The sequence below is a fragment of the Lissotriton helveticus genome, chromosome 3_2 (assembly GCF_964261635.1).
Source record: "Lissotriton helveticus chromosome 3_2, aLisHel1.1, whole genome shotgun sequence".
In the NCBI taxonomy this organism is placed as follows: Eukaryota; Metazoa; Chordata; class Amphibia; order Caudata; family Salamandridae; genus Lissotriton; species Lissotriton helveticus.
In genome coordinates this window covers 4,130,721-4,143,853 of record NC_136062.1, presented here as the reverse complement: position 1 = coordinate 4,143,853, position 13,133 = coordinate 4,130,721, and the positions used below count along the sequence as shown (strand labels likewise).

Below are 13,133 nucleotides of genomic sequence, written 5' to 3'. Positions count from 1 at the left end.
GTTCAGGTGCCCCGAGCTCCTAAGCAAGTACATAGGGGAAAAGGCGCAGAGGGTGATGAGATAGAAGTCTGGGAAAGCAATGAGAACAGAAATGCAGCAACTTCGCAGTATCTGTTGAATGATACCTTCCTTTGTGATGACCAGTACTGACGGGGCCTGAGAGGGGAGGACGAGGAGTGCGTACTTGGCGCCTCCTTGCCGGTAGACCAGTCTGGACCATACATTGAAGGAAAGGTTGACGGAAATGATGTCACTTTTCTGTTGGACACTGGCGCTACCCGTTCTACTGTGAGAACAGTGGACGTTCCAAACCTACCCCTCTCGGGAGAAGCCATCCAAGTAGTGGGTGTATCTAATCAATTGATTAGTACTCCTGTTACCAAGCCCATGGAGATCTCAATTGGAAACTTTAAGGAAATGCATAGATTTGTCGTTTGCGACACCAGTCCAGTGAATTTACTGGGACGTGATTTGCTGTGCAAAATGAACTGTACCATCTTTTGCACACCAAAGGTGTTGAAATTCAGACCCCAGATGAAGACGGCATTTATAAATTAATGTTAATCAGACCTGACTCAGAAATTAAACGAATGACCATGCAAGATTTGCCCAAAGAACTCCAAGAAGCAGTAAAGCCAGAGGTATGGGACTTTACTGGGAAAGATGTAGGGTTAATGAAAAACGTGGACCCCATCCAGATAGCAATCAAGGACAATGCAGTATACCCCAATACTAAACCCTACAGGATGAATGCAGAAGTGAGAGCAGGTGTCACTCAGGAAATACAGAAATTGCTAGAAGGAAACATCATACAGGAAGTAATGAGTAGCCCATGTAACTCACCGATTATGGGCATCAAGAAGCCTAGTGGCAAGTACAGAGTAGTGCAGGACCTACGAAAAGTCAACAAGATAGTAGTCCCCTGCTGCCCTATTGTCCCGAACCCAGCAGTGATTCTGTATCGGATTCCCTGGGATGCTGAGTGGTTCACTGTGATAGACCTGTGTCATGCATTCTTTTCCATTCCCTTGCATCCAGATAGCAAATTTCTTTTCTCATTTGCCTTCAATGGTCACGTGTATGTCTGGAACAGGGTCCCTCAAGGGTACACAGAGAGCCCCTCTATCTTTAATCAGATCTTGAAAAAATGTTTGGAAACTTTGGTCTTACCTGGAAACTCTGTCTTAGTGCAATACATAGACGACCTCTTGGTGGCGTCTAAAAGTCATAGGGATTGTGTGATTGACACCATTGCACTCCTGAATCATCTGAGTGAGAAAGGACATAAAGTGGCCCCTGACAAATTACAGTTCTGTGCAAAATCAGTGAAATATCTGGGGCACCAGATAGAGAAAGGGGTCAGGAAAGTGACGTCAGAAAGAGTGAGAATAATACAAAAGATGCAGTTACCCCGTACTCGGAAAGAGATCAGAATGTTCCTGGGTGTGATAGGATACTGCAGGCAGTGGATTCTGGGATTTGCAGTCCTAGCTAGGCCCTTGATAAAAATGACCAAGAGAGGAACACCAGATGTTGTAGAATGGGATGATGAAAGCTTAACAGCCTTCACCAAACTGCGAGATTGTCTGTGTACAGCCCCTGCATTGGGAATGCCAGACTATTCCAAAGAATTTGCCCTATTCTGTGACACTCGTGATAATTGTGCGTTGTCAGTCCTGACACAAGATCATGGCACAACGAGAAGGCCTGTGGCATATTTCTCTGCCACCCTGGATCCAGTAGCTGCTGGATTACCAGGTTGTCTGAAAGCAGTAGCTGCTACCTGCGCAAGTTTAGAGCAGAGTGAGTCCATTGTCATGGGACATCCGGTAACTGTGTATGTCCCACATGGAGTGGTGATTTTACTGACCAGGAGAAAAACTCAGTATCTCACCCCTAGTCGGCTGACTAAATACGAGAGGATTCTTGTGGGTGCTGCAAATGTAAACATTGTTAGGTGCAGTATTTTGAACCCTGCCACCTTACTCCCCGACCCAATGGATATGGAAGGTGGGGTGGATGATGAGCATGATTGCATTGATTTAACAGAATTTAATACCAAGCCACGTCCAGACATTAAAGAAACACCATTGCCTGTGCATGACAAGGAATTATTTGTGGATGGTTCATGTCTGAGACATGAACAAGGAGGCCTGAGTGCTGCCTATGCGGTAGTCTCCTTAACCAAAATTGAAGAAGCAGGTTATCTATATCACATAAAGTCTGCACAAGTAGCTGAATTGATTGCTATGATAAAAGCTTGCCAAATTGGGAAGAACCTACGCATAACAGTGTATACTGACAGTCAGTACTGTTATGGGGTTGTGCATGACTTTGGCCAGTTGTGGCTACAGAGGGAGTTCCTGACTTCATCAGGTACCCCAATTCGAAATGGAAAAGTTGTTCAAGACCTTTTAGAGGAAATCCAGTTACCAAAGGAACTGGCAGTGGTGAAGTGTGTTGCTCATAAGAAGAGTATGGACACTGTATCACTGGGAAATGATTTTGCTGATCGAGTGGCCCAATGGTGCGCCAGAGATCGGTATATCGTAAATCCAAAACAAGGGGGGCCAGGAACCAGCTGCCAACTTCAGGTGTTTGAAGAAGTGCCTACATGGGATGAAGTGAAAGAGTGGCAGCAGGCGGCACCTTGGCAAGAGAGAGAGAAGTGGAAGGAAGATGGGTGTAGACCAAGACGTGTGGATGGTGTCATCTTAGGTCCAACTGGTATGCCTGTGTTACCTAGACACTTACTTAGCACAATGGCGAGATTGATACATGAAGGATCACACATTGGTAGGGACGCCATGATTCTAGTGTTCCAACAGACTTGGTACAGTAAAAAGTTCAGGAAAGTAGCAGAGTCCCTCTGCCAGAGGTGCCTGTCATGTCAAAAGATGAACCCAGGGAAGAAGACAGTGGTGGAACTGGGAAAAATTGGGAAGTCCGGGGGTCCCTTTGTGAGAATACAGGTTGATTTCATCACCATGCCCCGTTATGAAGGGAAGCGATATGTCCTTGTCATGGTCTGTTTATTTTCAAAGTGGGTGGAAGCTTTCCCTACTCCCCAAAATGACGCAAAAACAGTAGCTAAGTGTTTATTGAAAGAACTAATACCTAGGTTCGGGGTTCCAGTCACTATTGAATCAGACCAAGGCTCACATTTTCATAATGAAGTGATCGACGAACTCTGTAAGGCCTTTGGAATTTCACAAAAGCTTCACTGTGCCTACCGTCCAGAGGCTTCTGGAGTAGTGGAACAAATAAATGGAACTATCAAAAACAGACTAGCAAAACTGTGTGATGCATCTAAATTGACCTGGGTGAAGGCCCTGCCCCTGGTCCTGATGGGACTCAGAAGTGTTCCTGACCGCAAGACAGGCCTAAGTCCCCATGAAATCATTATGGGAAGAGTGATGAGACAAGCATGGGTGCCAGGAAGCAAACTGTTGAGTATTACTGATGATTTGGTGCTTGAATACTGCAAGAGATTGGGTGACCAAGTGCGTTCTATCTCTCGCCAGATCGGAGAAGACGCCATCCTCAATCCAACGACTCCCCTCCACAAACTGGTCCCGGGGGACTGGGTGAAGATAAAGAAACATACTCGGAAGAGCTGCCTGGAGCCAAGGTGGGGAGAGAAACGTCAGGTGATCCTGGTAACTACCACAGCAGTAAAGTGTGCAGGGGTTCCACGCTGGGTACACGCCAGCCACACCCAGAAGGTATTACCAGACGAGGAGCCTGAAGAAGAAGGGCGTCCAGCAGAGGACTCTGCAGGAGCCAGACCAGAAGTAGCTGACGACGTACAGCCCAGTACCAGTCGAGCTGCAGAATCAGCAGATGTTGGCCCAAGAATAGTTGATAACGAACTACCAGGAGCCCAGCCTGCTGAAGGGGTCCAAGAAGCTGAGCCAGAAGTAGCTGAAGACGAGCTGCCGAGCATATGGCCAGAGGAGTGGATTCCATGGATTGATCTCACTGAAGACCCCATTCGAACAAGTGAGCGACTTTGGGAAGGTAGAGAGTGGACTAGAGAGGAAAAGCAAGGCACAGGCGAAGAACCTCAGAATCTTGAGATTCACATCAAAACTGAGGAAGGAGAAGGTCAGACAGGGACAGAACAAGTGATTGATACAGAACAAGTGGATAATACAGAGCAAGTGCCAGATACTGAACAAGTGAAGGATACAGAGCAAGTGATTGATACTCCTCCACTGACTCCTGATATCGGGAAGGGACAGACTAGACATAGCGTAATAGTTCGAGCAGAAGAAAGTACAGAGATCGAAGTGCTTGAACAGGATCAGATAGGATTAGAAGAACGTGTTCAGGAAACAGAAACAGAGACATTTGAAAAGCAAAAACAAAATTCTCCTGAACAAGGCCAGATTAGTAACCAGGCAGAAGAAATAGATGCTAGCCCTGGAAATAGTCAGATAGAAGAGGAAGAAACTGAAACAGAATCGCCACAAACTAATGAAAATAAAAGGGTAAGAGAAGAGAACGAGGTCTCGGTACCCACTAAAAGACTTAAGAAAAGAAAGCACATTGAGCCTGGATACATAAAGAAATTGAGACTGAGAATAAAAACGGTAGAAGAAAAACGTGCAGAAGAAAGGAGAAGTGCTCGCATAGCAGGACAACCAGAAGACACTTCCAAAAGAAGGAGTGATCGAATAAAGAGACAAAACAAAAAGTACAAGTCACCTGAATGGACACTTGTGTTGGAAGAATTTGAAGAAGATCTTGATCTAACTGACGAGAGTGACGGAGAACCCGTCCCTGAGTACTCTGCCGAAGAAGAAGACGAGCCACCGTGAATTTGCACAAAGTAAGCTACTGGTGTAAAGACACAAAGAGGGGTCGAGAAACTTCTTCTGAGCCAAAATGTCTGATTCAAACGTGAATGGTAGACCTAGTTGCAGTCGTTGCAAAACATGCTGCAAGGTATGTGTATGTAGTATAGTTATACTGATATTACTCTGGATAGGACTAACAGTGTTCATTCCCTTTGCTGTAAGCAAAAATACTAATATTGTCCCTACTGAAATTGTAAATACTGACAGTGAGGAGCTGACAACACAGAGTGTAGCCAGACATGAGAGAGCACTGAGACAAACAAAACAAGACTTAGAAGCATCAGATGAGGGAGAACTACAATATCATGGAATTAAAAATAAGACGCGCTTAAATGTTTTCGCAAACTTGTTAATACACTATGTAGAGACTATGGAAATTGAAGATTGCTATGTCTGCATGAAGCTACCTACCTCTGTAGCTGAAGGCGTGACATACCATCACTTGCCGCTGACATACGGAATCTCCTGTAGCATTTTAGCTAGTTTATTTTACAAAAGAGGACCGTTACAGTACTATTACTCTAATAATGACGTGATCTTTTCTGAGCTTCCTATACGTGGGAACTTGAATCCTGTACATACAAAAAGCGACGTAATACGATATATGGGAGACTACTTTCTGACTATTGGTGATATTGACATAGGTGACGCACACAGAGATAACTTGTTCTTTGCGTGAGCAGGAAAAGATGTTCCTGAACATGGCAGAGAAAAGGAGAATTAAAATACAAAAGAAAGCAAATGACGAAAGTCAGAAAAGACCAAGGTGGGCAGAGAACATGGAAGGCACCTCAACTGGTGGGGCGGGTCCTGCTCTGTTGCTGGATTTTGAAAAGAAAGGCAAGCTATGTCTTCACCGCGAGAAGACTAGCTATTATAATAACATTTTCATTGGTTCCAGTGAATGCGAACATAATTACAAGGTAATTGGAGGTTGGGGTTTCAAAAATGGGTCAGAGCCTGTGTTTCCTGGAATTTATTATATTTGTGGGGACAAGGCTTATTTCAAATTGCCGGATCACTGGTATGGAAGTTGCTATTTTGGCATTGTCTTCCCGAAAATATACCATGTGAATGGAGTTGCTGGAAGCAGTGAAAATACTAATGGCTTAGTGCGTAGTAAAAGAGAAAGTATAGGTGAAATAATGGGTAGTATTTTCAGTGCACTGATACCTGGAGTGGGAGTGGTTCTGAACACTCACAGAATTTGCAAATTGTCCACTATAGTGGATGCGTTGTCTACTGACACAGCTCATGGATTTCTGCTGGTCAATACCGAAATGGTTGCGATCAGATCAATGGTTTTGCAGAACAGACTTGCTCTTGATACCTTATTAGCAAAGGAGGGCGGAGTCTGCCGGATGTTGAAGGCGCAACATTGTTGCACTTATATTCCGGACAAAAGTGTGCAGCTCAAAAGATATGTGAAAAACATTACTAATTTGGAAAGGGAACTCAAACCACTCGAGGTTGACAGTGCCTGGAAGAGACTGGTAGATGGTCTCTCAAATGTAGGTCATTGGTTTGCTAGCATAGGTAAAAGCTTATTGTTTAAGATACTGATGCCAATTGGAATTATAGGTCTTATCCTATTTTTCATATTTGCCTGTTGCAAATGTCACAAACACACCGGAAAGCATCAAGTGAATGCCAGAGGAGTGAAACGAAGTGTGGATGAGCTTGAATTAGAGGAAATGAATAATCAGATATACAAAAGGGTGAAGAATTCTCACCCTACTAAAGATGAGAAAGAAAAGTTGAGCAAATTGCTGGAAGAGATAGAGATGTACAAGGTGTGATAAGTTGGCATCTGGTTCCATTTATTTTGTGATGATAGTAAATATCATCAAAGAGGGGATTGATGAAGCAAAGCTTCGCATATTTTGCGACTTGCCGAATTCATGAACCTCGTTTATGTGTAACAAGGTAATATTTTGTACGTCTTACTAATGTTTATTCTATGTTTAAACGAGGTTTCCCGACGCTTGCCTATGTGTTTTACTAAAATAATTAACTCAAGTATTTTAAAATGGCCGCTGCTTGGAAGTAAGGGCCGGCGCATGCGTCAGCCACACTCACGTGTCCTGACGCGTCTGCAGGTTTGGAGGGAAATTTATGCGCATGCGTAATACATAGCTTTGCCTGTAACGTGGTACTGCTCGTGCCACTGCTCTTGTGCCTGTTTATATGTGGCTAACATTTAGGTTGCATAAGTATATTTTATAGTGATAAGTTGAAAGTACAAACCTTGTGATGTGTTTTCATAATGTTATTTCTATGTATTAATTTGTTCTCGCTTACTTTTCATGTTCCGCGGGGAATGGGGGTCTGACTGAACTGAATGCCATCTTGGAGGGCCTTTCTGCGCATGCTCCTCCATCTGGGGAACTGACAGCCTTGACTGGTGGAACTTGGCCAGCTGGCAGAGATGGGCAAGATGCTCCTGAGAACTGACCTGAAAACCCAGGAAAATGGAGCCATGTGTCCCTACTCGGCAACAATGTTAATTGTCAATTGTATTTCTCTGCAGTTTCTCATGGGAACCCCAATCTTGCTAGGCGGTACCCAAATATGCAAATTAGGCATCCAAATAGTGTGTTATGATTGGTGTGTTACCCAAAGCCTACCTTAGGACCAATCCAAATTGAGGGATTCTGACACTTTGCAACATTGGGGGGTGGTACACCGTCCCCAAACTGTATATCTACCCTGGGTTCACCTAGGGAAATTGTCCGACTTGTCTGGTTTAGCTGACCTGTCACTGACCCATCATACTCAATAGGTGACTGGAGATACAGAGCGCTGCGGAGCACTCTGTCCGAAATTGACCATAGACTAAGGTTCTACTGAACCTTAAAGTGCTGGCGAAGCACTTTGCTGGGAGTTCGCTGATCCAATCGGGGTCTTGATCGATAGCTGCAGAGAGGGTGGAGCGCAGGCGTTGCTTCCAAACTGCGGGTGTGGTCCTGTCCTGAGCGGTCCTGTCCTGAGGGTTTGCTGTCCTGTCCTGAGGGTCCTGTCCTGATTCCTAATCTGAGGGTATCCTGTCCTGTCCGGGGTGTCCATTCTGCACCTGCTGTCCTTTGAGGGGTATCCTTCCTTGAGGGTTTCCTGTCCTTAACTGACCCATGGCCAGGGTTTGGTTTTCACACCAGTCTAGGTAAATATTGCTCTAAATTCTTTGAACTTGCACCTTCCTAATTTTCTGTCTTTTGCTTTAATAAAGACACACCTTTGCACATGTTGATTTTTCCATGCTTTTGCCGCAACTATTGAAACGTAAAGTCAATTGCATATTTTCTTAACTTGATCCTATGTTATCCTACCTTTTAGAAATCATATTTTGCATTGCAGTTTGTCATTTTCTGATATGGTCTAGAACGGCCTTACTTAAACTATCTAAAGAATTTTTACCTTAAATGCATAGCGTTTCTTGTTGCATCTCATATTAGCATTTCCATGATTACCCTGACTTTATTTCTCTATAGTTATGTACTTTTCGTTATCTTGATTATTGATTGCCTCATTCTTGTAAACTTAATGCTCAACGAAAACGAACTTTAGATAAAGCTTTTAAAACTTCCAGTTGTCCGTGGTCATTTACAAACAGTATTGAATGTCATTTTGGGTTGGTATTTTGCTGCCTTTCCTTTTACAGCTAGCTCCCTGATCCGTTGAGGTCATAGGTACCCGTGTCGGTGGATGGTAAGTCGGGTACGCTGAGTAATAACAGTAGGGAAACACACACAAATTGGTAGAGCCCGTGAAGTCGCCCGATCAATGTATATGGTAAATTGAAAGTATATGGGCCCGAGGCCGGAAACGGCGAAATTATTGGCTGGGTGACCTCGCGCGCTCTTATCAGAGTAGAAAGAAGTGGTGTACAGTACATATATTTATTTTTGCATTCTAATATGTTCTTATTTGACTTTATTGATAGCTTGCATTTGGGCCAGAAGGGTGTCGCAAACTCCATTTTGAAAAAGGTTACGCATGCGCATACAGAACATTGAATCACTGAAGCTTTGTCATTGAGCTCCAGCCAATTCCCATCCTACCCGTGATGTCTCTGGGAACTTAATCCTTTGAGCTGAATAAAGAAGGAAATACTGACTGCAATTAATACATTGTATATGAATTGAATCTAAATATTGCTGGGTGGAATTAAATTCATTGGAAAGTAAATTATGGAAAGGGAACATCGATCAATTACATTGAATGAAAATGAGTTTATACTGGTATGGTGTGATGACCTCTCCCCGTCTTTCTGACCAATCAAATACAGGGGATACATAAATTTGCAAAACTGGGGGGTGGTACATGCCCTGAAAATGGTATAACTAAGGTAGGCTTAGTCAGTTAGATTGTCTGATTTGTCACAGACCTGTCACTGACCCAACGTATGCTGAAGGAGAATCGAGAGCAAAGTGCTAGTTCAGCACTTTGACAGAAGAATCGGAAGTTTGCTGAGGGAGAAAAAGCTATCTACCCAGTCGGGTCGGAGAGAAGCCGTAGAGAGGAGTGTAACACTGGTGTTGCACTTAGCGGAGGTTACCTGTCCTGTACTGCACCTGTCCTGACCTGTTGGCTCCTGATTAGTCGGGAGCCGTTTGCTTTTCCAGCCCTTGGCCAGGGGTTGGTCTTCACACCATTCTAGGTAAATATAAATCTGTGTGGTATGTCCTTGTACCGTTTTTCTTATCTCATCCTTCCCAGGTACCAATGTCTAGAATTTAGTTTGCTAAATCTTTAAACAATATTACATTGATCGTCATTTTTCAACTTGAAAAGTCTTTGGTTGCATTGTTCTGGTACCTGACTCACAAAATATTGCATAGATAAAGTGTTTAAAACGTCCCCGAATCTGTGGTTATTTTATGATAAAGGTGAATTGTCATATGACCTATTATACTACCATCCTGATCCTAAATTTCCTAAGTGAGATAAGTAAGTATAAGTGACAAGGAATTGCTAAGTTATGGTATACAGGTATTAAATATAAATCACTGATAGGCAGGAAGGAAAATAGAGTACCGGTTTAAAGGTTGAATGCGTTTTTATGGGCCCAGGTGAGTAGGTTAGTCCTGAACTGGTAATCGCTCGCCATCACACGTAAAAGGGGAAAGATGCCCTTACCTTACTCATCTTGGTTCAAAAGAGTCTACTGCACTATACTAGTACAATGTACACAGGGGAAAGTAGTACGCTGAGACTCTTACAACACAGTAAATTAATAAATTTCTTCGAATGGGATTGTTAATTTTAGCAGAGCGGAGCGCACTTAATACCACGAGGGACATTTTAAAGCAGGACAGCAGTATAAAAACTAAGAACACATCTTCAATTACATTTGAAAACAATCCTACTACAGAGAATGAGCCATTCTGCATCAAGTCTGCACCATGAAATCATGAATTTCAAAAAGAATCAAATAAGCTGCGAGCCTAAATGTCACCTGTGTTACAAAAGCAGAGTTGGCAGACACCCTGGCAATGAACTAACGCTCTTCTTCACCAGTTCATACAAGAACGGTGCAGCCACCATTGCATATCATCCCTGAGCTAACACTAGCCTGAAGCATAGTTAAAATAAAAACACCACCAAAGATTAATTTTCATTTGTTCGTTCAAGGAAAAGTGACCTTCATTTGGAGATAAAATAAATATCAAGTATTAGTGTCAGAGGAGTGTCACAAGTCATCACAGGTTGACCTCGGTTTAAATGAGTTCCAAAATTAAGTGGGATCGTGGTTATGCTACTAGAAGGGACGTGACAATGTCGAAAATGGCCCTGTTCATAAGAGAAACTAGATGGGATTTTATTTGGACCAAAAAGTCACTGTTGGGACAATCTGTCTGGGGCACAATTTAGAACATATTACAGGCAAGGTTTCGAGTACGGGTGCAGCCTAGGTTTACGATGTGCTTCAACGTACTCTATCAGGTAGCTCTACTAAAGCACCCTTAGTAAAAATGGCAAGGGGGCAGTGCCAGGAATGGGAGGAACTGTACAATAAAGCACCGAACAATCGCAAGGTCGAATAGGGAGAAGACAAAGAGGTGTATACTTATTAAAGTGGCGACGCATCCCAGTAGGCAGGAAGAGAGAGACATGACAGGGAGGCAAGGCTGCCAGGTGGCAGGAGTGTCGCAAGTTGTATTCTGGGACTTGCAGTTTAGCTTTTGCTACAGTGTACCATGGGCGTCAAAGTTCCCAGTGGGTAAGTGCTATTCCCCCATCCCATAGGGACACTTGGCAGCCATGCCTCACTGAGAAAGTGTGGTACTCGGCGGGAAATGGAAGAATGGCCCTCCATCCCAACCAACTAGCTGTCGGACCTGGCTTGTAGCTGCCGGTGCTCCTCGCAGGTCTGCCCCAGTTCCACCTGCAGCCGCGCCCTCTCGTTAGCCATGGCGTCCAGCATCTTGCGGGCGTCCGCCAGCTCGGTCTCGTACAGCAGCCGCAGGTTGCTCTGCTCGCGGGACGACGTCTCCACCCGCTCGTGCAGCTCCACGCGCAGCAGCTGCTTGTCGGCCTCCAGCGCCCTCGCCCGCTCGATGTAGGCGGCCAGGCGGTCATTGAGGTGCCGCAACTCTTCCTTCTCCTGCATCCGGCTGAGCCGGGTCGGGCTGCTCGGAGACTGGAAGGAGGACGTAGAGGAGCTTCGAGTCCGCTCCCCCATCCGGCTGGTGCTCGTCGGCGTTGAGGCGGACATCTTTCCCGCTGTAGACTTCTGCTCCGGTGCAGCTGATAACGGTACGCACACTTGCAGCCTTCAGTTTCCAGGCACAGCTACAGAGACACTTCGAACTACATAAGCCAGCAAGCAGCTCCGCCCAATCTGTCTATGAGGTACACCTGTAAATGCGCTGTCACCGTCCAGTGAGCGAGTGTTACAAGGACTTAAAGGCCGACAGACACAGCCAGAAGCCGTCGGCCAGTCCACCCTTTCCTAGCACCATCAAAACACTTCTGTCGGCACTTTAAAGCCCCCTCTCTCTGGTTCAGAAGCTGATTAGCTCTTAGAGTGCGTAGTTGTAGAGATAAGGGGCGGGGCTAAAGCGACAGCAGGTTCATTGCCGAGGTTTTTTAAAGGGATAGCATTCAAGGACCTATGTGACGTAAAGGACAGTGGTCCAAACACAAGGGTACTCATTTATTTTTTACATTACTGCTATGATAGTGCAAGGTGCTTCCCATGGTATCCAACTTTGTAAGTGCACATTGGTAATTCAAATTAAACTCAATTGCCTCCTATATTATATTGATGCAACTTATTTGAATCAGCTATACTTGATCCAATATTGTCATCATTTAATTTATTTCAGTATTTATGATACTACTAAACCATTTGATATATGTGACGGGTAAGGCGGGTAAGCACATAGTACCACCATTGGCAACCTTCCCCACCCCTCCAACGTAATATGCATGCTAATAAATAAACACAACGCATTTCTTGCTTGGGTAAAATTGCTGCAGGATACACCGTTATGTAATAAGGTGGGTTATCTTACGGGCGTGCCAGGAGCAGGCAGCCATATGGGCCGCCTGATAAGCCATGCGTGCATTAAGAAACAATGTCCTGATAGGTAAGGATGTGTAGGCAATTAAATATGCATGCATACAGCATTACTCACAAGGAAAGAAGGAGAAACCACATTAATTTGGAGAAAGATAGTTAATCATCTTTATATTGCGACATTAGTTCATGGTCGGAGAATATACAGTTAGAAGCAGCACTGCATAAATAAATTGGTGACAACCATAAAATACATGGTGCTTAAAGGTGATTGTGATGAGAGTGGCGATGCAAGTGGAGAAGTGAACAGCAAGAACGGCGCACTGTGACAAAGTGCAGGTAATTTACAGTGAGTGGCTCCAAGGCAAGTGACAACTTGAGATATCACAATACACAAAGTTTTTTCAGTTGGTTGTTGAGCCACAGAAGAGGAGTACGCCTGTTATTAAGCTGTTAGGTCGACGGCGTTTCGATCCATATTAGTTTGGATCGTCATCAGGACTTGGTTGTCTGAATTGGGGCGTGCTTGGTTCAATTCCATGGGTAGGGAAAGCCCATTATTTATTCGGAAGTTCCCATGAATCGGTTGGGGGCAGCCTAAGGAGTAAACCGGTTCGTCAAATCAAGGTGATCCGAGGTCTGCATTAGGGCACTGACAAAATCAATGCTTGGAGAGGCCGTCTATGATAAGCCGTTGTATCAGCACGCCTCCTGAATGAATCGGCGTGCTGTCTCAGAAGTGAATCTCG

At 44.5% G+C, this 13,133-nt stretch overlaps 1 protein-coding gene across 1 annotated transcript in view; it reads right to left on the bottom strand.

Annotated features, from left to right (window-relative positions):
• Positions 1–11,850, bottom strand: part of LOC144826413 (lamin-B3-like) — a 484,608-nt gene extending 472,758 nt beyond the window's left edge. Inside the window, exon 1 of the mRNA XM_078684729.1 lies at positions 11,201–11,850. Within this exon, the coding sequence (XP_078540855.1) occupies positions 11,201–11,577 (377 nt within the window). The 5' untranslated portion in view covers positions 11,578–11,850. The remainder of the gene's footprint in view (positions 1–11,200) is intronic.
• Between the last annotated feature and the right edge of the window lie 1,283 nt (positions 11,851–13,133).